Here is a 19,877-nt window from a genome sequence, read left to right as displayed (position 1 = left end):
TTTTTAATTTTGTGCCCGGAAATCTAATGGAATTTATTTATAACATTGTGTATCCCCTTTACATTCATCTTAGCCATCTACTGACTTAACTTAGTTTCTTTTTTCATTTTATTTCTGTCATCAGTGTAAAACTGTTAATTGTGGGTATATGTGTATGCAGAATGCATGATATGCAGGTTTTTATCACATGCAACGTTTTCTCATTTATATTATTTATCTCATGCACATGGATATATTGCTTTCTAATGTGTGTTATTTATCAGGCAGCCATCTTAACTCTGAAAGTTGACTCATAATCATGTAAATAGTTGTTTGATTTGTCCACATTTCTATGCGTCTTTTTTTCTTGTTTTTCTTGGGAGTGACTGACCATCCACATGTTTTATTATAGCTCTCTTATGATATGATTGCACTCTCTGGCTTCACAGCTTGCACGTTTTTCTTTCGAGCTCTTCCAGTTCTCTGTCTATTACTGCAGGACTCGGGGAACAGGCAGGCGGTGAGTCCAAGATAGGCAAATCTCCATAAATCCTTCCACAGTGGCTACCCTGTTCAGGCTCCGCTGTACAATATCTGTCTTCATCTAGGAGTGCACAAGCCCAGCCACCTGCTTTTCCTCTGTTCACCCCCTCCCTCTACGCTTTGTGAACTTAATAAAAGCTGCCATTAAGCAGCGCTTCATCTGTTTGGGCCTTAATCTGCCTTATAGGCATCATGTGACCACATATGCAGTACACACCTGTCGTGTATGTTTGTAGCCTCAACTGTTGCCTCTCCACACTGGCTCACACACTCACCCAACCTGTTCCTGGCACATCAACCAACTGCATGTCAGCTTTGGCCGCCACACAACACGCAGTCGCCACACGCACAGTTGGCACTCATATATTTGACTTGTTGGCTTTTTTTTTCGTTTTCTTTTTTTGTGAAAAAGCAGAGGCATCTAACTGAAGGAGGTATTTTCTATTTAATTAAAAACAAATTGACACTGAAAAGTGGCCTAAAGTTATTATGTATGTTTTTTTATTTCACTGACTGAAAAGCTCAATCTTTGCATTAGACATGCAGAAAGAAGGAAAACATAAATATAGCACAATGAAGATGAACAGTACTGTATCCAACTGGAAATGAACAGTTTGACTTGAATGTATAGCAGTGCTGAGGGCAACAAATTCAAGTATAGACTTATTTTTTAAATAGGCTTGGTTGGTTATTTTTCATATAAAATATCTAATAAATTTAGCTAAACTGAATGCAAACGGCAGATGGCTTTTAGTCCAAAAGTGCAATATATTTTAGCAAAGTCTGAAATGTCGCTCTGTTTATCCATTGCTCTGTAGTAAGCTGGCAGATTTCATTTTACATTTTTGCAGCAGTGGAAATAGATCTCTGTTTATTTCCCCACCACTGTTTTATACCATCCTTTTTACTCTGTTAATTAAAGCAGTAAAATGATCTGTCATTTCAGCAGCAGCTATGCAGGATTTGGAGGTCGTTTCCGTCTGGTTTTTGTGTAATATAATTTTCATGTTTATTCTTTTTTTCCCCTTTGCTAGATTATATGCAGGATACCAGCTGGCTGACAGATGGTGATGCCTTTACCCATGGTTTTTTCTTTCTTTTTTTTTTTTTATTTTATTTTATTAAAAACATCACAAGGAAGGGAATAAGGAAAGACAAGAACAGCTGTAGACAAGGGGATAGAGTCTGCACATGGCCACTAGGTAACATGAGGGAGGAGAACCCAGCACATAGCTCAGGGCAAATAAAAAAACTAAATAAAATAAAATAATCATAATAAATGTTCCCTGTTACCAGTGAGCGAGATGCAGAGGACTATCTTGTCAGCAGTGGCAGACCTCTAAATCTCCCTAATGGCCCATGGTTCTGATCAGGTTCTTGAACCAGAACATAAAGAGAGAACAACCCCCGACAAGAAATGTAGCTACAGGAAGGCAGATGCTTTTTGCTGTGTCCAAGTTGGATTTTTAGGGGCAGAGTGGGAAAATGAAGTACAACCTGATGAGGTTACTGGTCTGAAGTGGAGCTCTGAGCAACAGAAAATGAAACACGCATGCTGTCAGTGTCTCTCAGGAAGAGACGCACACTTCAGCAGCATCACTGGCTGACACACAGCGCTTTTGTGACCCTCTGCCCTGTTGTTATCCAGCAACTCCTCTACACGTGCTCCGTACTGTCCTCAGGCCGGCCCACCGATGAAGTGCTGCATGTTCACTGTCAGAAAAATTATGTTTTAAACTTTTTACAGATCCTACTATTTTACACTCTCACAAGCACACACACAGTCACACACAAAAGAAATTCAAGTGCTTGATGTCTCCCAGCTCCTACAGTTTATCTCAGCAAATGACGAGAGAACAGAACAAATGCAGTGATAACTCTGCTTTGCAACAATGTCCCAGGGGACAGTTCAGTCTGTGAGCACAGCATGCCCACAGCAAAGTAACAACAAACCAAAAATTTCAATTAATGAGCTTAAAGAAAAAAAGTAAAAGTAATGCACACAAACACACACAGAAAAACAACAGTGCATAAAGGTAGTCAATAAATTAAAAAAAAAAAAAAAAAAAAACCCAAACAATTAAATAAATTCAAATCAGTATATTTGAGTTTGAGCTTCTGACAGACTTTGGAAAAAATAAATAAATAAAAAAAAAATACAAAAAATGGAATCTGCTGCTGCTTTACTCTGTTTGTTATTTCAAAAAAAAGAAAGAAAAAAGAAAAAGCTCACGCACACAAGCAAACTATAATGAGGCTATTTGAATTTTTAACTTTTTTATTATTCATTTCTCCTTTTTAGGGTTTTCTTTTTAAAGGAAGCTGTTCATCAAAGCATTTTGTTCGTATATAGTTATTTTTACAAAGGAAAATACTGTACAACCTTTTTTTTTTTTTTTTTTTTTTTTCAAAACAGTTTCTGGTGGAATACCATCAACACACATTATTCCCTATGTTAGGATCATTTATTTCCAATGCCAAGCTCAGGAGATAATTCACTGTGTCGACTCCTCAGTTGTACATATTTGCCTAATAGAAACCAGAGGGTGGTTTGACATACTTATAATTTAGTTCTACAGTAAGTGACATTGCTATGAATTTCTGAAGAATTAATTTAAATCACAGTCCATATTAGTGTTTTGTATTGGGGCGTCATTTTCCTTGCGCTCCACACTTCCTTTCTTTTTTTTTTTTTCTTTTTTTTTTTAATCTCAAACTGTCCAATCACAGAAGAAGCAAAAATAAAAACCTTTAAATAAACCACAGAACAACAGTTTGTTGTCACACTAACATCTATTTGTGCATCAAAGCAAAAAAGTGAACTAAAACAACATCTTTAAAGCAAATTCCCTGTTAAAAGATATATATCATTCTTTTTTTTTTCTTTTTCAGACGGTAAAAATGAACCTAAAAAGTGCAATAACACCCTAAAAATTTCTCATTGGAAGGTCACATAAATATTAAATAAAAACCGTTACAACAGGAGCTCAACCACAGCCATAGTGAATGGAAAACAAAATGCCATTGAGACATTTTCGGTCTGTACATATTCAACAACATCAACAAAAAAAAAAAAAAAAAAAAAGAACACACACTCCGTGACGCTTCCTTTGTCGTCCAACCCACTTCTTCTGAGTGACTCATCGTTTCCTCTGGTCAGTCGGAACACCCCCTCCCTCCCAACCCCTACTTATCCCCAACCATTAATTACAACCTCGCCTGCTTACAGATCGATATGCTTCTGACTGACAACACAACAAAACATTTTAATGCAAAGATGCAAATGGTAACAAAAATATTTTTAAATATACTCAAAAGTTTTCTATCATCAACGTTTTTCATCATGGTCAGCTAATATAAAAGTGCACTATCCACGCACAAACTTGATTCCTCCACAGTGAGGGTTGGGGGGGGGACTGGGGTTAAATTACAATGCTTGGAGTTGGTGCTAGCTGAACGCTTCAAGCAAATGTTGAGAACTGTTGAGGCTGGCGGCTTGCTGGATGCCTGACTGCAGCTGAGACTGACCAAACAGTTACCGATCAATTCCATGTGTCACTGAGAACAAGTATACCAAAGATATGGGAACGAAATGTATCCCTTTTCTCTGTGTGTCTAATAATATTAATTAATAATAATAATAATATTAATAATAATACAGAAAAAGATTAAATGTTTGAAACACATCCTGTTTCCCTTAGTGATTCATGTCCCTTTTTTATGCATCCATGGCCCTGCAGTTCATGTTGCCTGTGCCAGCAATTTCCTTTTTGTATATCATCGTTCATACACCCACCCACACACACACACACTTACATATATAGTTATATAGAGATTTGTTTTTGTTTTTATAACATGTTTTTTTTCACACACAAAAAAGTGAAAAAAAAAGAAAATAAATTAAAGTCAAACATGCACTCACACAAAAAGACTGATGTGTAGTAAAATGCTTTACATTGCTGCCCCACATGTAAAACAGGGCCTAACTCTGTGTGTCTCCGTTCATATTTTTTAATGCATAATTGAATTAATAATGTTGGTCATCTTGTAAACATCATGATAAATCATTTCAGGCCGTCATTATTTCCACACTGCTGTTGTTTTCTTGTTGTCACTTGAAGTCTATAAGCATGATGAATGAGGCCACTTTCATTTTAGTTAATTCATAGTACACAGGATTTTTCTGCAGCTCCTACAGTCACTGTTGGGTTTTTTTATTTCTTTGTTTTCAGTTTTTTTTCTTTATGGGTCAGTGTCTTGCTTTTTCAATTGGGAAGTATCAATATGGTTAACGGAAGCATCAAAACTCTCACCGTTGTCCTTTTCACCATCAGGCTCTGCCGCCGAATCATCATTTGAGTCAGAGTTGAGATCATCCTCTGCCTCTTCCTCCTCATCCTCCTCATCGTCATCATCCTCTTCTTCTGCAGGTGCCTCTTCCTCTGGCGACATGTCATCTTCAGCCTCTCCAGATGTCCCTGTGGTGTCGTCCTGCGCTGCAGGCAGACCCAGATGGGGCGTGAGATTGTGGCCTAATCGCATGGCATTGTGGTGCACCTTCTTGCTGAGGTCCAGCGAGTCGCTGAGACCCAGACCTGCTGCGTTCTTCAGGAAGAACAGGGAGCTGCTGGTGTCAGTGCCCAGATTGAGGGAGCTATCTAGGTTGATGGATGACAGTGGGTATGAGTGGTTATAGTCAGAACTGATGCCACCCGTCTGGTAGAGCATGGAGGGAGCACTGCTGTTAATGTTGTGGGACAGCCCATGGAGGCCGCCAGGTGAGGAAGTAGAAAGACTCATGGAGGAGGGAGCCACCGCCGCCACGTTTCCTGCCAAGTGGTGCACTCCTTCCTGTTTTGGTGACACAGATGGCAGCTCACCCCGCTCCTGCTTCTCATGCTTTCTCTTATGGGAGTCCATCTGGGACATACCCACTACTGTGTGCTTACACTCAGGGAAGGTGCAGTGGAAGTGTGAGCACTTAAGCTTATATTTGCAGTCTGGAACCTCACAGTCAGCACTGGAGCTGAACTGGCAGAAGCCAGCAGCACTGATCACATCTTGCTTGCCATGGTGCTTGCGATGGGCCGTCACCTTGGTGCTGTCAGTGCAGCGGAAACCACAGCGGAGACAGTGGAAGTGGGTGCTGTTGCCGGAAAACTGGCAGTCAGGGAAGTTGCAGCTAAGCGAGGATTTAAAACGCTTGAAGTCGTCCAGGACCAGGTTGTCCACGCGGTCGTGGTGCTGTGCGTGTTTGTACATGTGGGTGCGGCCGCAGAATTTGTAGCCGCAGTTCTCACGAGTGCAGTGGTAGTGGGTCACCTTCAGAGAAAACTGACAGCCTGCGTCCTTGCAGTTCTCATACAGGTCGTAGCGCCGGAAGCCCTCCAGCATCATCCCCTCATCAAGCATCTTACGCGATGATGCTGTCTTGCGGCGCTTGCCAAATGGTGACATGTCCTCGATGATCCAGAAGCGCTTCTTTGCACCAGTGGCTGTGGGAATGGAGATGGTGTTGCCTGAAGAAAAGAGGAAGCACATTAAAGATTAATCAGTTGATCCACAACACAAAACCCACAAACTACAAGCAAATTGGTGTCTGGGTTAAAACTCCTGAGTTGAACTCTACTCAGCCAGAAGTGGTTCACAGCTGAGTAAGCACAGAGAGCCACATATATATATATTTTTTTAATTCCTAATTCCCAGAATGATTAGGGAGGGAGAAAATGATAGATTGACTGTGGAATATGACACTTTTACAGGGTGTCTCCAGCCTCCAAACAGAGGCAGAGCTGTGAGTCTTAAGCAGCCCTCTTATCTCCATGTTGTTTTATGAGGGGCACCCACCTTTTGCAACACCCTGGGGTCACTGCTAATGATATGATCCCTGTTCTGCAAGACAGGAAGCAGTGGGGCTCGATAAAACTTGAGGCGTGATTAAAATAAGAAGCTGCTGATGCAGTCTTGTTAATGGAAACTAAACAAGGCCCAGGCTTCATATGCAGGTGCCCAATTTACTACTTAAACTTTTAATCCTTAAAAATGCTAAACATGAGAGTACACAAAAAAGTGTATTTGGAGAAATTATGCACATTTTTGTTTTACTGTTATATTGAATCATTTCCACATAAATTTAGGCTTTTTGCATGCCTCTTAATTTTTCATCTCTCCATGACAATAATGCAAAGAAAGGCTGGATCACACAGTTAAATGCTGCACAAGACTCAGTAATTGAGAGTGACAGCTGCAGTGTTGGTTTGCGCCGGGGATAAGTACCTGCAGCATCCTGCACTATAGGGACGTCATTTTTAACCGAAGACGGAGTGGCAATGATGGGGCTGAAAGCTGGTGTGTTGGTTGGCATGACAACACTCCGAGTGGCTCCCAGAGAGGCGCTGAGCAGAGAGTATGACAGACAGGATGGAGAAAGGAGGTATGGGAGTGAGGGGAGAGCAGGTCGAAGGAGAGCAGGAGAGAGAGATGTGGCCTGGGACTGGAGGCCAGGCTGAGGAGCGGAGGGAGGTGGTGGCAGTGGTGGTGGTGGTGGTGGCGGAGGAGGAGGAGGGGAAGAAGAAGGTGCATTTTGGGTAGCGCTAGTGTCAGCAGGGGTGGTAGGAGCAGAAGTGGTGGTGGGGTAGCCTTGTCCTGGAGAGACAGGTTGACCAGAAGGGGGTGAAAGACAGGCGAGAAGGGGAAAACACGTACACAGAAACACACAAAGGGCAAAAAATCACACACACATACATACACACACACACAGACACACACACACAGAGGGATGGGAGGTAAAAGAAGGAAAGATAAAAGATAAGAGAATGATACAAAATGAGGCCCATTCAAGACAAGTAACCCAAACACCAGCCAAAACAACAATGACGAGAGTAGTGGATAATATTGACAACACATGAAGAAATGTGAGAATCCGTTAGGCTTAGATTTAGCAAAAAACAGAGAACCGTTCAGTAAGTTTGGGATTAAAGAGGCACATTCTCATTTCCTTTAATTTTATCAGCCAAGTAAAAACGCTAAAGTAGATATAAAGCTACAGGGATGATGATATCTGGCCAGAAGAAAATGTGATAAGCTACATTCAGCACAATAACTCAGACCACTAATGTATAGAACGGAGACTTTATGACAATGACCAGGCAAGCTGCAAAATGTCTTGTCCACAACGCAGAACATAAGAAAACAGCAGAGTCATCAGTCTATACTATGACTATTATCTTCATTGATTGTAAGTTAAACTGCTGAATCATAAAATACGTGATTGAAAAAAAGCATGAAATGACATGTTTCTGGCTTTTTGGTGAAGTATGCAAGTGTAGATTGAGTAAAGCATGATGTTCAGGATAAAAAAAAAAAAAAAAAAACTTTATTAAAGGTCAACATGCTGACCTGCTGGGACTACTTATTACTTATCCTCACCTGCTGGAGAGCTATCGTTGCCTACAGGTGTGCTAGTGCAGCTTCGGTCCTGGTTGGAGGACTCAGAAGAGAGGCCCAAGGGGCTGCCTCCTGCTCCCATGTAGTCCATATAGTCATCAGTTTCATCTATGCAAGTGGAGAAGCTGGAGGTGATGCCATGCTGGGCTGCCATGGGCCCAGACACCATACCGGATGCATGCTGCATATCATCCCCCCTCTGGCCAAGCGGCAACACCTGGAAGACAAGTCATCCTTACTGTAAAGGAACATTTTAAACAAATGGTTTGGGGTTTAATGAGTCATTTATGCAAGCGTTGGCTCTTGGCATAAAAACAAGAATTTCTCAATATGTTAAAAGAGAGAAGAATTAACTTCTTAGAATTAATACTTCTGTCTCATGAGTGCTGGTAAGTGAGAAAATGGAACAAACAGAACTAGAAAATCCACATGTTTAAAAACAGTACATAACGTGCACCTGAGATGAAGTGAGGAAATTGTGCTCACTCCAGTGTGAAAAATTTCAATGAAAGAATGTCATGAACAATTTGTCGTTGACTGGCCTGACAGGATATGAGTGCTACTCTCTTTTTACAGAAGAGCACCAAATGAACAAACTCTTTCCTTGAATCTGACTCATTGAACAGGAAACTCAACACTGAAAAACAAACAACACTGAAAAAACAGTTGGTGCATAAATCATGTAGCCAAAAAAAAAAAAAAAAAAAAAGCATTACTTCTCTGAAGTTTTAAAAAAAAAGTAAATTAATGAAAATCTCATTTCTGTTTGTGTTCATACCTGGGATGGGACTCTGTCAAAGTTCTTCCCCAGCATCCGCCTCATGTGTTTGCGTGCGTGTGAGGTCATCTGGTGCTTCAGCAGGAAGGAGAACTGGCAACCCTCTCGGATGCAGTGGAAGTGGCTGTTGACTTGGTTATACTTACAACCTGCCAAAGACAAAACAGTGACAGCTGTAAACGCTCCATTTGCAGATTAATTTGTCTTTGGCTCATTCCAAGGCATCCAAAACCGGCTAAAACGTTAAATGCAACACTATCTGTGGAAGGGTGTTGTGATTAGATCAAACACAAAGTGAAATATTTTTAGTTTTTTTAATTTCATAATATAGCTCTGACAAAAGAGGGGTCGAGTTTCAAAGTGTTTCAGAGTGTACATGTAGGAGGAATATTAGATCACTGGTGTCACACTGAGCAAGTCAAGGCTTCTGTGCACTAAACCTGTGGAGCTCTTTTATTACACTGACATGCTTTATTCAATTAGGAATTTACATAAATAAATTCTCATTTTCTGTGGGCCAATAATGCACACATCCCTGCAAACCAAAGTAAATATATGATTATTACCATATTAAATTCATTTCTCAAAGTATCTCCATTGTCATTTCTCCTTTTGTTCTGCATTGTTCTGCTGTCTGCTTCCCAGTCTTCTGTTCTTTTCTCTTGTTTTAACCGGTCTGGCTCTAATTGCTTTATGATTTCAAATTAAATGATTATTCCATTTTGTGCCTGTTAATCAAATACCATTATATAAAAGCAGGCAGAAATAATTGAAAGAGTAACATGCTGGGCAGGTGTTAGCATGTCAGTAACCATGGCACCCAGTTTAAGAGAAAAACATGTCTGTGTCATCAAATAGCTTTTGCACACACAATGTTTTAGACACGCAAAGTTGAGCAAATAACAGTAACCCCCGTGACACAGAGGCCCTTTTGTGAGACAGAAACCAGGTAACATCATCAGCGGTGTTCAGTTTAATGTTGCTACCATGGATACTGGCAACCCATCAATTCTTTATGACTGGAGCGCTGGCGATGGTAATCCTTTCTGTTTTTCCCCCAGCCCGAACAATGCAGTTGGCAGATCAGGCTGGGGACAAAAAACAGCTGTTTAGGGCCTGGTTTTGTTTGCTTTGTTTCTACGTTCTGAAAAGCTTGTGTAACAGCCTGAAAAAAACAGATCACTTTTAATTCATTTCTGTGTGATGGCAGCGGTGGTTGTGAGGCGCAGCTTCAGAACATAAACAGGCTAAACCAGACAAGCCAGATAATTAACAAACACAAACCTAATTGCTCATTTCTGACAGGGGCAAAAGAAAGAGGAAAACAACCTGGATGTGATTGCCCTCTTTGCTCATATAGTAGTACAAGCAAGACTTCCTTTGGGACTTCAGGTGCCTTTGTGAATATGCAAAATGCAGCAACAAAACCTACGAGGCAGCCTTGTTTCATGCCTCTTAAACCTCTCACAAAGCACGACACCATGTTTGCCAACACTGGTCTCTCTCCCTTTGTAAACACAGAATATCCTCTTGCAACAGCCAGTACAAATCAATCTACATCTCTTTCAGTGTAACACCTATAATCCACACATCTCTCCTGGCAAAATATCATCAAAAGCTATTCAGGTTGACATGGAGATTTTGGTGTGTAACAAGAGTCAAACAGGCCAAAACGTATACAGGATCAAATGGATTTTTATTCTTACCCAGCCTCCCACATTCCTCCCTCTTGGTGAAATATTTGAAGCCATTGGCGGCACGGCGCTCTGCCTTCTCGTGCTTCTTGATGTGCCACGGCAGCTTGGTGGTGATGTTAGTGACAAAGAAGCAGCCAGGTCGCAGACAGTGATAGTGGCCCCTCATTCTGAACTCACATTGCTGTAGTGGAGATATTTTTTTTCAAAGTTTTAGCAATCAAAGCTTATGAGTGTTTGGAAGCAAAAAAACAAAAACATAAAAAAGAGATCTAATTAATTCTAATATGATGTATCTTGTGTAAAAAGAATGTTAAACAAACTTTCCACAAAAACATAATCAACACCTTTTCCTTTCTGGTTATTTGGAACATCCCACATTTCAACAATTACTTTGATTTTTCCAGGCTTTTTACCCCCCTCCTCTCTAACATGTCTGTACACCACCATCTGTTTGTGAGGCCCAGATCCCAGAGGACTGGGCCAAATAAGATCTGCTCAGTTCAGGAGATGGAGACTAAAGGGAGGAGGAAGGGTAGTGGAAGGGAGGGAGGAGGAGACTTTTTGTGAGAGGGGTGATTTTCGACACATTAATGAATTCATTTAAACCGTTTTCCAAATACGGGCTCATGAGAGCAGGCAGGGGCTGCCATTTAGGTTTCATTTGCGAAGCATTCCCCTGATTTTTGCCCTATTCCAGACAGCCTTGTTTACTGTGCAAGTGACAATGATTTATTGGGTAATATCAGCTAAATTGGCCTTTTCTGAGAGGAGAATGCGGCAGTCAAAATGACATCATTGACATATAAACAGGCATTACTGGGGTGAGTCGACTGTCTTTCTCAGCAGAGATGGAAGACGGGGAGCAGTGGTTGTGAAAGCCTTGAGTCAAATAACCTCAAATACTGGTCTAATAGATAGCATACTTCATGCTTAGAAACCTCTGGGAGATGACAGTCAGACAGCTCTTGGCTAAGTTATCAAGCCACACTCACCTGGTTGGGACAGAGACACTGAAGAGAGTAGTAGGAAAACTGGTCACGGACGTTGACCAGGTTGTTGTTGGGGTTGATGTGGTCCAAACAATGGGACTCTGCCTTTCCAGAGGTCTTGCACACATACTTGCAGTTCCCAAACAAGCAGTGGAAGTGGAACTTGTTAGAGTATTTACAGTCAGTAGCCAAGCAGGGATCACTGGATTAATGAAAATGAAAAACACAGTTTAAACAGCTCTGGGAGAAAAAGATAAAAGCAACATATTGAGCTGTTTTTGAATATTATATTTTTTCATACTTTTCCTGGAACTGCAGAAAACCAGGTTTGACTTGTGGCTTAGCGTTCTCCAGAGAGGTGGTAGCCAAAGGGGAGTTTGCTGGCAGATTGGGCATCGAGGCTGGCATCTGAGGGATGCTGCCGGTCAACTGCTTCCAGGCCAGCAGGGAGGGAGGAGGTGAGTTGTAGCCGCCAGAGGGAGTGAGGTGTGCCACATCCATAGAGGGATTGTTGGCCATAGAAACAGGGGCAACAGGCTGCAGCGAGGCTGCCTCGCTGGACTCCTTGCCATCAGTGAACGGAGGCTCTGACTTTACTTTCAAGGTGGCTCGGAGGTGGAAGCTGAAAGACAGAGGAGAGCTCGGTTTAATGCTGATCTATAAAACAAAAATGAGTGTATTTTCTGAACGTGAACAGGTGACACTCACTTAGCGTGTTTTATGGCCCCATCCACGGTGCTGAAGAGTGCACCGCAGTCCTCTACCATGCAGTGAAAGTGCACTTTCTGAAGGAAGTCACACTGAGCCTCACAGAAGTCATCTGTGTCAAACCTTCACATAGACAGATAAGACAAAATTGACTGATTTCTCAGCACCAACAGAAAAGACAGTCGTTTAGCTGCTCATCTGACAGTAAGTTCTTTTTTGGCCTGTCATACTGTAAGTTGTGCTGAATTCCTGAAAGATTCGTATTCTTTTGGTTTCGGGGGGTTTCCAGTGATGCAGTACAGTATGTGAGGATTAGTATTTACAGGAAAGGACCTCACGAGTACTGTTTTCTCACTATCAAAATGAATGAGTAATTTTTTCTTTCTTTGTTTTTTTCTTACCTGCGAAGGTATGTTCTCCAGATCTCAGAGGGTTTTTCTGGCAGGGGCCTCTTCAGCACTCGGTTCAGATACTGAGCTGCCTCAGAAGTGTCGTTGCCCTGGCCTCCCTCCAGCTCCGTCTTCAGGTTCACAGCATTTAAAAGGGCAGGGTTCATCTGCATCTACAAAACACAGCACATAAACCATAAGCCGCTAGGTTAGCTGCATATTTGTAAGCACCAACTCTTGCATATGTTAGTGACAATGTGAGAATAACAAATACACACAACCACACACACGGACAGAATTTGGCAAAACAAAAGAGAGCAGACAGAATCACAAACATCCAGGCTTTTGCTTGACTTCGGGCCAAGTGCATTTGTGAAGCATCCTCTGGGGGCAGCTATTAACTCTTTCATGTGATGTGCTGGCTTGAAGCAACCCCCAGAAAGTCTGACATGACAACGGTTAAGCTGTTAAACAACTCCACTGTGGGTTTTATGACTATAACTTTGGTTAGGTTGCTTACTGGTGCAAAAGGTTTAAAAGATGTTGTGCATGTGGAGAGGAAGCATAAAGGGACGGGAAAAGGTCTTGATAAGTCGACAAGAGTAGAAAAAAATGAAAAAAAATAATCTGCCCTTACATCATCAATGTGACGCAAACAACTCAGCACATTTGTATCAATCAGATAAGATATATGACTATGACAATGTTCCTTTTAATCTTCACAAGAACATACACACAGTTAAATTTCCATACACTAACATTTAGACTTGTTAAAAAATGAGGGCAGCGCCTTCTTGTTTTTCTTCCTCTGACTTTTTAATCAAATAATTTATAAACTCTATGAATAAATGTAGAGTGAGGCGGGGAAGAAAAAGTATAAAGAGGGAGAAAAAATGGACGGCGAGTTCAGAACAGCTCATCAAAAAACAAACATCTCTATATATCTGGCATGGCAACCAGCTACTGCTTCATTATATTAATTTGTGAGAGGTGCAGTGAAAATTACACTGTATGAAAAATGGCTGGAAAATTTAAATGATACAAACTCATCTTATTAGCGGTGAAACATTAAAAAACAAACAGGCCCCTCCGTGTTCTGCTAATTTGTCTTGGGATGAAAGGCGTTTGATGGATGGATCTTACCTTATTCATAAGCGAGGATAAAAGAGATGTATTCCCTGGTACAGGGTGTCCGTTTGATTCATTACTGGAACAAGGAAAATGAACAATGTTTAGCCAAGATTTGCATGAGAACAGTAAATATTACTATTTATCACATGAGCTGTGCAAGTATAATGAAGAAGAAAAATGCTGTCTTCTTAAGAAATAAGATCTACTGTCAGGTGGGGAAAGATTGGTGTTGAAGGGTTATGTAAACATGCTTCTCACACAAAAATGGAGAATATGATGAAGATTCTATTATTCTGTGCATGTTTACATAAAAAGCATCTTTCTAATAAATAATTGTGGATATAACCAATGCTGCCAAAGATGGAGAAAAGATCAGTCAATCAAAATATAATCATTTGCTCATTTATTAAAATTTATAAATATATAAGAACCTTAAAAATAGCATGTGTCTGTATACCTGTGGTCTTTCTTGCTCAGGTCTAGGCTATGTTCTTGCGTGGAGTCCTGGGAAACCCCAGAGTTGGCGTCTAGTGGCTCCTGCTTCACTTGAACCAGATTGAACTGGTTGGCTGAAGCCGGCTGCCCGTTCCCTGAGGATCGTGCCAGAGATGCAGAGAGAAGAGACAACAAAGTTATTGTTGGTCAGCATTATTACCCTATGATGAGATCCAATCTGACTTCTGTCCTGGCCCGAAAAGAATACTCCGAGTGATAATTATTGCAAAATTATGTCAGGCCGTCAAGCCTTTTAAATGGTGATTGAGAGGCGGGAGATATGAGGGAAAAAGACTCCTTTTTCTGCAGCACTTGTCACAACTCATTTGCCAGGCTGCCTCTTAACTGGTCATTAAGTGAGATGCTAATGCTGAGGGAAAGTGGCAGTCTCAGACTGCCCCCACCCTCCCTCCATCCCTATCCCTTCCCACCTTCTCAGGCTCCTTGTTGGCCTGACAACGGACAGCGGCCAATGCCACTGAGTGTACCCACAAGGAAAAGAGGTGCTATGTCGGTCAGATTGGAGCTGACAGCCAATCAGATTGGTTCAAATAGCGTGACCTCTCGATCACAGTCTCCTCCAAATAGGTATTCAGTGAATGCCGTGAGTGTGGACAGGAGAGCTGAATTGAAATAAATAAACACCAGGGGACGACCTGAGGTAAAAATGCTGACAGGAAGGTGAATTGTGTCCCCCTCCCAATCCCAGGGGGTTGAAATATTAATTTGTCCTGGGGCTATACAGAGAAGGCAGAGCTTCTGGCTGACAATAAGTGGTGGTTTATTTTAGAAAATATATGTGAGTGGGAGGTGTGATGGCTCTGACGTTGCCTCTGAGACACTAAAACAGGAGTGGTGTGCACCAGAAGCCTTTATCGGTTTGGTGAGAATTCTGTTGTTTAGGATTCAGGCCTGGTGTTGAGGGAAAGTGACAGGCAAGGTCATGGGCGACCAAGTGTGGGCCTTTAGCCCTCAGCCTGGTGAGGATTCATTGCAAGAGGGGGGAAAAAAAACAAAAAAAACCAGGACTATCCTACATAAAGGGGAAACCAAGCAGAGTTTCCCTCCCCTGCCACAAGATGACCCAGAGACATATCAGGGAGAATAGGAATGGAAAAGCCAGTCTTGGGCCTTGTCTTCTCAGCTAGGAGATGGGGAAGTGTCAGTGTCAGTGTCAGTTCTGTTTGACAAAGACTAAGGTTGGAGGGGCTGGGGGTGGGGCAGGGGTGGGGTTACAAAGGAAAACAGCAGTCAAATAATTTTGCGTCTGGTTTGAGGTCAATGAACACTAACCAAGTCCACGTCCAGCCATCCATCCCTTCCCCCTACTTGATAAGAGTATACCCAAAATTAACTAGCCAGACAAATCCTGCCTTGTCATTGACAATTAAATCAACTCTCAGACGAAATGAGAGCACATTACATCAAGAGCAGCCACTCATTGTGATCTACACATGATCAGCAGGCTGAGTAAAATATTACTTCACTAAATCAGAGGAGAACATGAAGGTTTAAGGTGGATTATGATAAAAAAATCTTTCTCTGATGCACTTCATGAATTTTAAGTTTTTTTTTTTTCACTTCCCAAGGAGGGAGAACAAATGAGTTTGACTCAAAGCAGCTTCTTTCTGGAAATTATCCAGGAATAATGCACCAGCATGTAATTACTCCGGATAAGATACAGAGCTTGTGAAAGATCATTTGTACTGTGTGTCTAATTAGTAAACCCTTCAGATGCTTGAATCTCTGGGAAAAACACTTAGGGGTAAATTAGAGCAGAACATTAATAGAAAAAAAAACAGAGAAATACTGAAGGCATAAACAAGAAAATGCACATTTTGCCATAAAAGAGACAAAGTTTCACAACCTAATGAAAAAATAAGGCCTTTGAAAAATAGCCACAAACACAGTGACTTTTCTCACACCTTTTCAAGAGCCAAGCACAAACCACTTCCTTTTTATTTTTGCCCCAAATGTCCTGTTTACACATTTTTTGAAGCAAATATGAGAAACAAAACCACAGCCACCCCCTATCCTGTGTCAACTAAAGTGTATGTGATTGAGAATTGGGAGTTTGTTTCAAACCATTTTGTTTCCTTGCAATGAGACATGAGCTGAAGCTCAGAGTGAGCCAATGAGAGGGGTGGTGAAAGCACCATCTGTGGATGCCCCACCCTCAGTGGGGGCCTTCCCAGTTTTCTGACTACCTGCTGGAGCCCAGAGGTGGAGCTCAGCCTGACAGCCTGGGCTCAGCTCGGCTGCCTGGAGCAGCTGCCCCAACTCTCTCCCTGGGCTTGTCCTGCTCCGAGAGCACCACCAGGAAATGTAATCCTTCCCAGTCTCAACATCCGGAGCAGTCCCATTTAAAATCCATACCACAGCTGCTCAAACTCAGAATGTGCTCTAATCCAATGCCACACCATCCTCTGTTGTGCATTATCAAAATTGAATACTTAAAACTTTATTTTCATTTCCACTGGCTTTGTTTAGAACAATATGATAAACGTAGAGCAGCCAATTACCTCCAAAATTTATGAGAATTCTGTTTATGCTAAAGAGATACTGACATGCTTTCATGCAAACAGAAGGTTTCTAGAAATTCAAAAAGTGTGTATTTGCTGATGCACTCAAGTGTGTCAGTCTTGTATCAAAGCCTGTTTATTTGCTCTGGTGCATTGAGTCATTTCTGCCTCAGTAAATTCTTTTTTTTTTTTCTTCTTTTTATCAGTTTGCATAGAGGATACGAAAACCCCTTTTTTTTGTTCTTGCAATTTCTGAACTTAATTTCATTCCACCTCCATTTGCTTGGAACGGGCGCAGGCAGAGATAAGACCCAATGATGAGGAAACATGTTCGACAAAAGCCCCAAGAGCCCCCACTCTGAACATCATAAGAGACTTTTACAGGCTCTACTCTCCCCTGTCAGCGCATTTATCTCCAAATGGATTGTGGGTATCTAACAAACGATCAACACAATAACAAGCCCAGAGCACAGGACCATGCCTCCGGTATGTCCCCTTTAAGCCTGAAAGCAGTGGTTTTTCTGCCTTTCTCTTCGCTCTGGGATAGTTACAGAGATGACCTCTGAGTGCACTCTCCTTCTCTGTCCACACACAGCAAGAGAGTGAACCCATGCACACACATGCAGTAGACTCTCTCTGGATATCATATAGTTTTAATGGCTGTTGTTCATTTGTTTTTACAAATGTAAACAATTCATAATTATTTGATTTGTGATCATTTTTTGTTATCTAATATAAAACATTATTACAACCATTTGTAAAATGACTTACCTGCATCTGGGTTGTTGGAGGGCTTCAGGGCGGCAGCTGCCAGTCTGGCCATCATGGGTGATATCAGGCCCTTGCTGGCAGAGATCTTCTCCATGATAGAGGAGGTGGCAAAGGAGGTTGGAGTAGATGCCATGACTGCATCTCCCCCCACAGTGGAGCAACCTTGGCTCAGTGAATCAGTGGGCATGGAGTGGACTCCGGAAGATGCAGCTGATGTCAGGCTGGCGGCTGGTGGTTGAAGAGGCAGCCTGGGCATGAGGGGGAAGAATGGATTGGAGGTGGCAAGAGCGCTGTTGGAAAGAGCGAGGGCTACTGGGATATTGCTGGGCAAGGCCTGAGTCAGCAGGTTGGACATCCGTTGGCCCGCGCTGGGCAGTGACGGCGTGGGCTTGAGCGTGTGGCTTGACATAGAAGAGGAGGAGACAGTGGTGGGTGTGGTCAACAAGTGCGGTACAGTGGTGGACTGCTGGGTTGTAGGTGAAGCACTTAAGCTGGAGTTCTTGCTGCTGATGGCTGAAAAGTCCATCAGGTCATCGTTGCTGGATTCCTCTGGTTCGTCTTTTGGAGCCAAGAAGGTGGAAGAGAGGCCCATGACATTAGAGGAGCGGATGTGCCGACGCTCATGTTTGCGTTTGTGGGAGGTCATCTGGCTGGTGGATGTAAAGGTGAAGCCACAGCCTGAGCGGATACAGTGGAAGTGATTGGTAGCTTTGCTGTACACGCAGCCCTCATATTTGCATTCCTCATACTTGTAAAACTTCTTGAAGCCATCTTTGGCGTAGGCATCATCTTTGATGTGGTAGCTCTTGTGCTTCTCAATGTCACACTTGTTCTTGAAAGTGAATGTGCAGCCTGGGCGTCTGAGAAAAGAATGGAAACAATCAAACAAACAAGAAAAAACATGATTGGCATGACTGGGAGTCATGGAGAGGGTCCAGCTGATATATTACTAGAAACAGAGGAAGTTTTCTTTTGTAAATTTACTTTGGAAGAATCTATATGATGAGTCACCACTTCACAAAAGTAATAGTGAAATTAAATAAACTGAGCACTTTTTTCCAGAGCAACTTTCACCACACAAGGGCTCGTCACCTGCAGTGGAAGTGTGTAGTCTTCTGGCCATAGAATTGACACCCCACTGTCCCGCAATCTTCCGTGGCACGAAATCTCTGGAAGCCGTCGTTGATCAGCTGGGCGTTCTTTTTATGGAAGTTCTCGTGGGTCATGACATCCGAGGTGCTGGTGTACACCTTGCTGCAACCCATCTGCAAAGTGGAAACAAAGCATGATGATGGAAAATAAGATCTGGGCCCTCAGCATGCATGTGAGATTCAGTTTGCAAGAATGTTTTGTGAAATGCTGCACTTCAAAGACATCTTATATACAGTACCACCAATACATAAAGAGATCTCATTGTGGTTAGGAAAATGCTAGTGGCCTAGAAATGTGTAGAAGAAGGTTGTTCTTACATTCAAGATTTATTTTGTGGTAATGCACATGCGAGCATTACCAGTTTCATGGTAAACCTATGAATTGGAAAGAATTTGTGTCATCATTGTGACAATTGGAAACAGAGAAAGGGAGTGAAAGAGGCAGTGGTCACAGAAGGTAGCTAAACTACAGTACCTTCCTGGCAAAGCAGCCTTTTAGAAAATGAAATTCATATTTGGAGTGTGACACTGGAATCACTACAAACTTACTGTAACTGAGAGCAAATTTCAGAAATGAATGTTGCAGTGGAAAAAAAACACAGGGGTAAGATGACTGTCTCAGTCTTTAGCTTAAAACGTTCTGGTTCTCCCAAGCTCTTACAGCCAACAAACATGGGAAAAAAAATGTTAATGTTTGAATTAAAAGCAGCTATTGTATATCATCTGTGGCACTTTTTAACCACACAAACCAGGCAACTTTTCCATATTGAGTCAAACAATGAAAAAAATGCCACTCTGTTCTTTTTCCCACTAAATCAAGGGAGCCGATGCCAACATCTGCACGTTCTCAGGGACTGTTAAAACAAGGGCTGAAATTTCCTAATAACAATTATGCCGTTAGAGGGGTATAAAAAAGTATATGTCTTAGGCCATCCTCTGCTGTCCTGCTGGTGCGAAAGCTCTTGGCACAATGACACATTGAAAATAAGCAGATGTAAAAAAAAATTAAACAAATCCAGAAGGGGGAATAGTCTTCACCAGGCTGCTTGGTACTAAAAGATGAAAAATGTGTAGTTTATATAAACACCTAGCAGAATTTTATCCATACCAATTAAGGAGCGAGAGAGTGGGGAGATGGGTAAAGCACCAGCAGCCTCACTTGTACTTATTCTTTTGTCGTTTATCTTTTATTTACTTATGGACAAGTTTTGCCAAACTGCTCTTTAAAGAAAGAAGTGTGATACCTTTTAACAAATCAAAGGTAAAGTGAGTGACTCT

General features: G+C 41.9%; 1 protein-coding gene across 5 annotated transcripts in view; it reads right to left on the bottom strand.

Annotated features, from left to right (window-relative positions):
• Positions 1–1,592: 1,592 nt before the first annotated feature.
• casz1 (castor zinc finger 1) overlaps positions 1,593–19,877 on the bottom strand; it is a 73,854-nt gene continuing 55,569 nt past the window's right edge. For 3 of the 5 annotated variants that reach the window (XM_042003474.1, XM_042003475.1, XM_042003473.1), the window contains exons 7-19: positions 18,541–18,713; positions 17,449–18,308; positions 14,118–14,250; positions 13,673–13,736; positions 12,542–12,702; positions 12,141–12,263; positions 11,734–12,054; positions 11,436–11,634; positions 10,453–10,624; positions 8,747–8,895; positions 7,951–8,185; positions 6,799–7,167; positions 1,593–6,041 (exon numbers count right to left, since the gene is read on the bottom strand). In XM_042003474.1, coding sequence (XP_041859408.1) covers positions 4,765–6,041; positions 6,799–7,167; positions 7,951–8,185; positions 8,747–8,895; positions 10,453–10,624; positions 11,436–11,634; positions 11,734–12,054; positions 12,141–12,263; positions 12,542–12,702; positions 13,673–13,736; positions 14,118–14,250; positions 17,449–18,308; positions 18,541–18,713 — 4,236 coding nt within the window. In that variant the 3' untranslated portion in view covers positions 1,593–4,764. The remainder of the gene's footprint in view (positions 6,042–6,798; positions 7,168–7,950; positions 8,186–8,746; positions 8,896–10,452; positions 10,625–11,435; positions 11,635–11,733; positions 12,055–12,140; positions 12,264–12,541; positions 12,703–13,672; positions 13,737–14,117; positions 14,251–17,448; positions 18,309–18,540; positions 18,714–19,877) is intronic. The other 2 variants (XM_042003476.1, XM_042003477.1) reach the window with 1 other exon arrangement.

This window comes from Melanotaenia boesemani, chromosome 13, assembly GCF_017639745.1.
Source record: "Melanotaenia boesemani isolate fMelBoe1 chromosome 13, fMelBoe1.pri, whole genome shotgun sequence".
Classification (NCBI taxonomy): Eukaryota; Metazoa; Chordata; class Actinopteri; order Atheriniformes; family Melanotaeniidae; genus Melanotaenia; species Melanotaenia boesemani.
The sequence above is the reverse complement of the archived record's forward strand: the minus strand, read 5'-3'. Positions and strand labels throughout refer to the sequence as shown.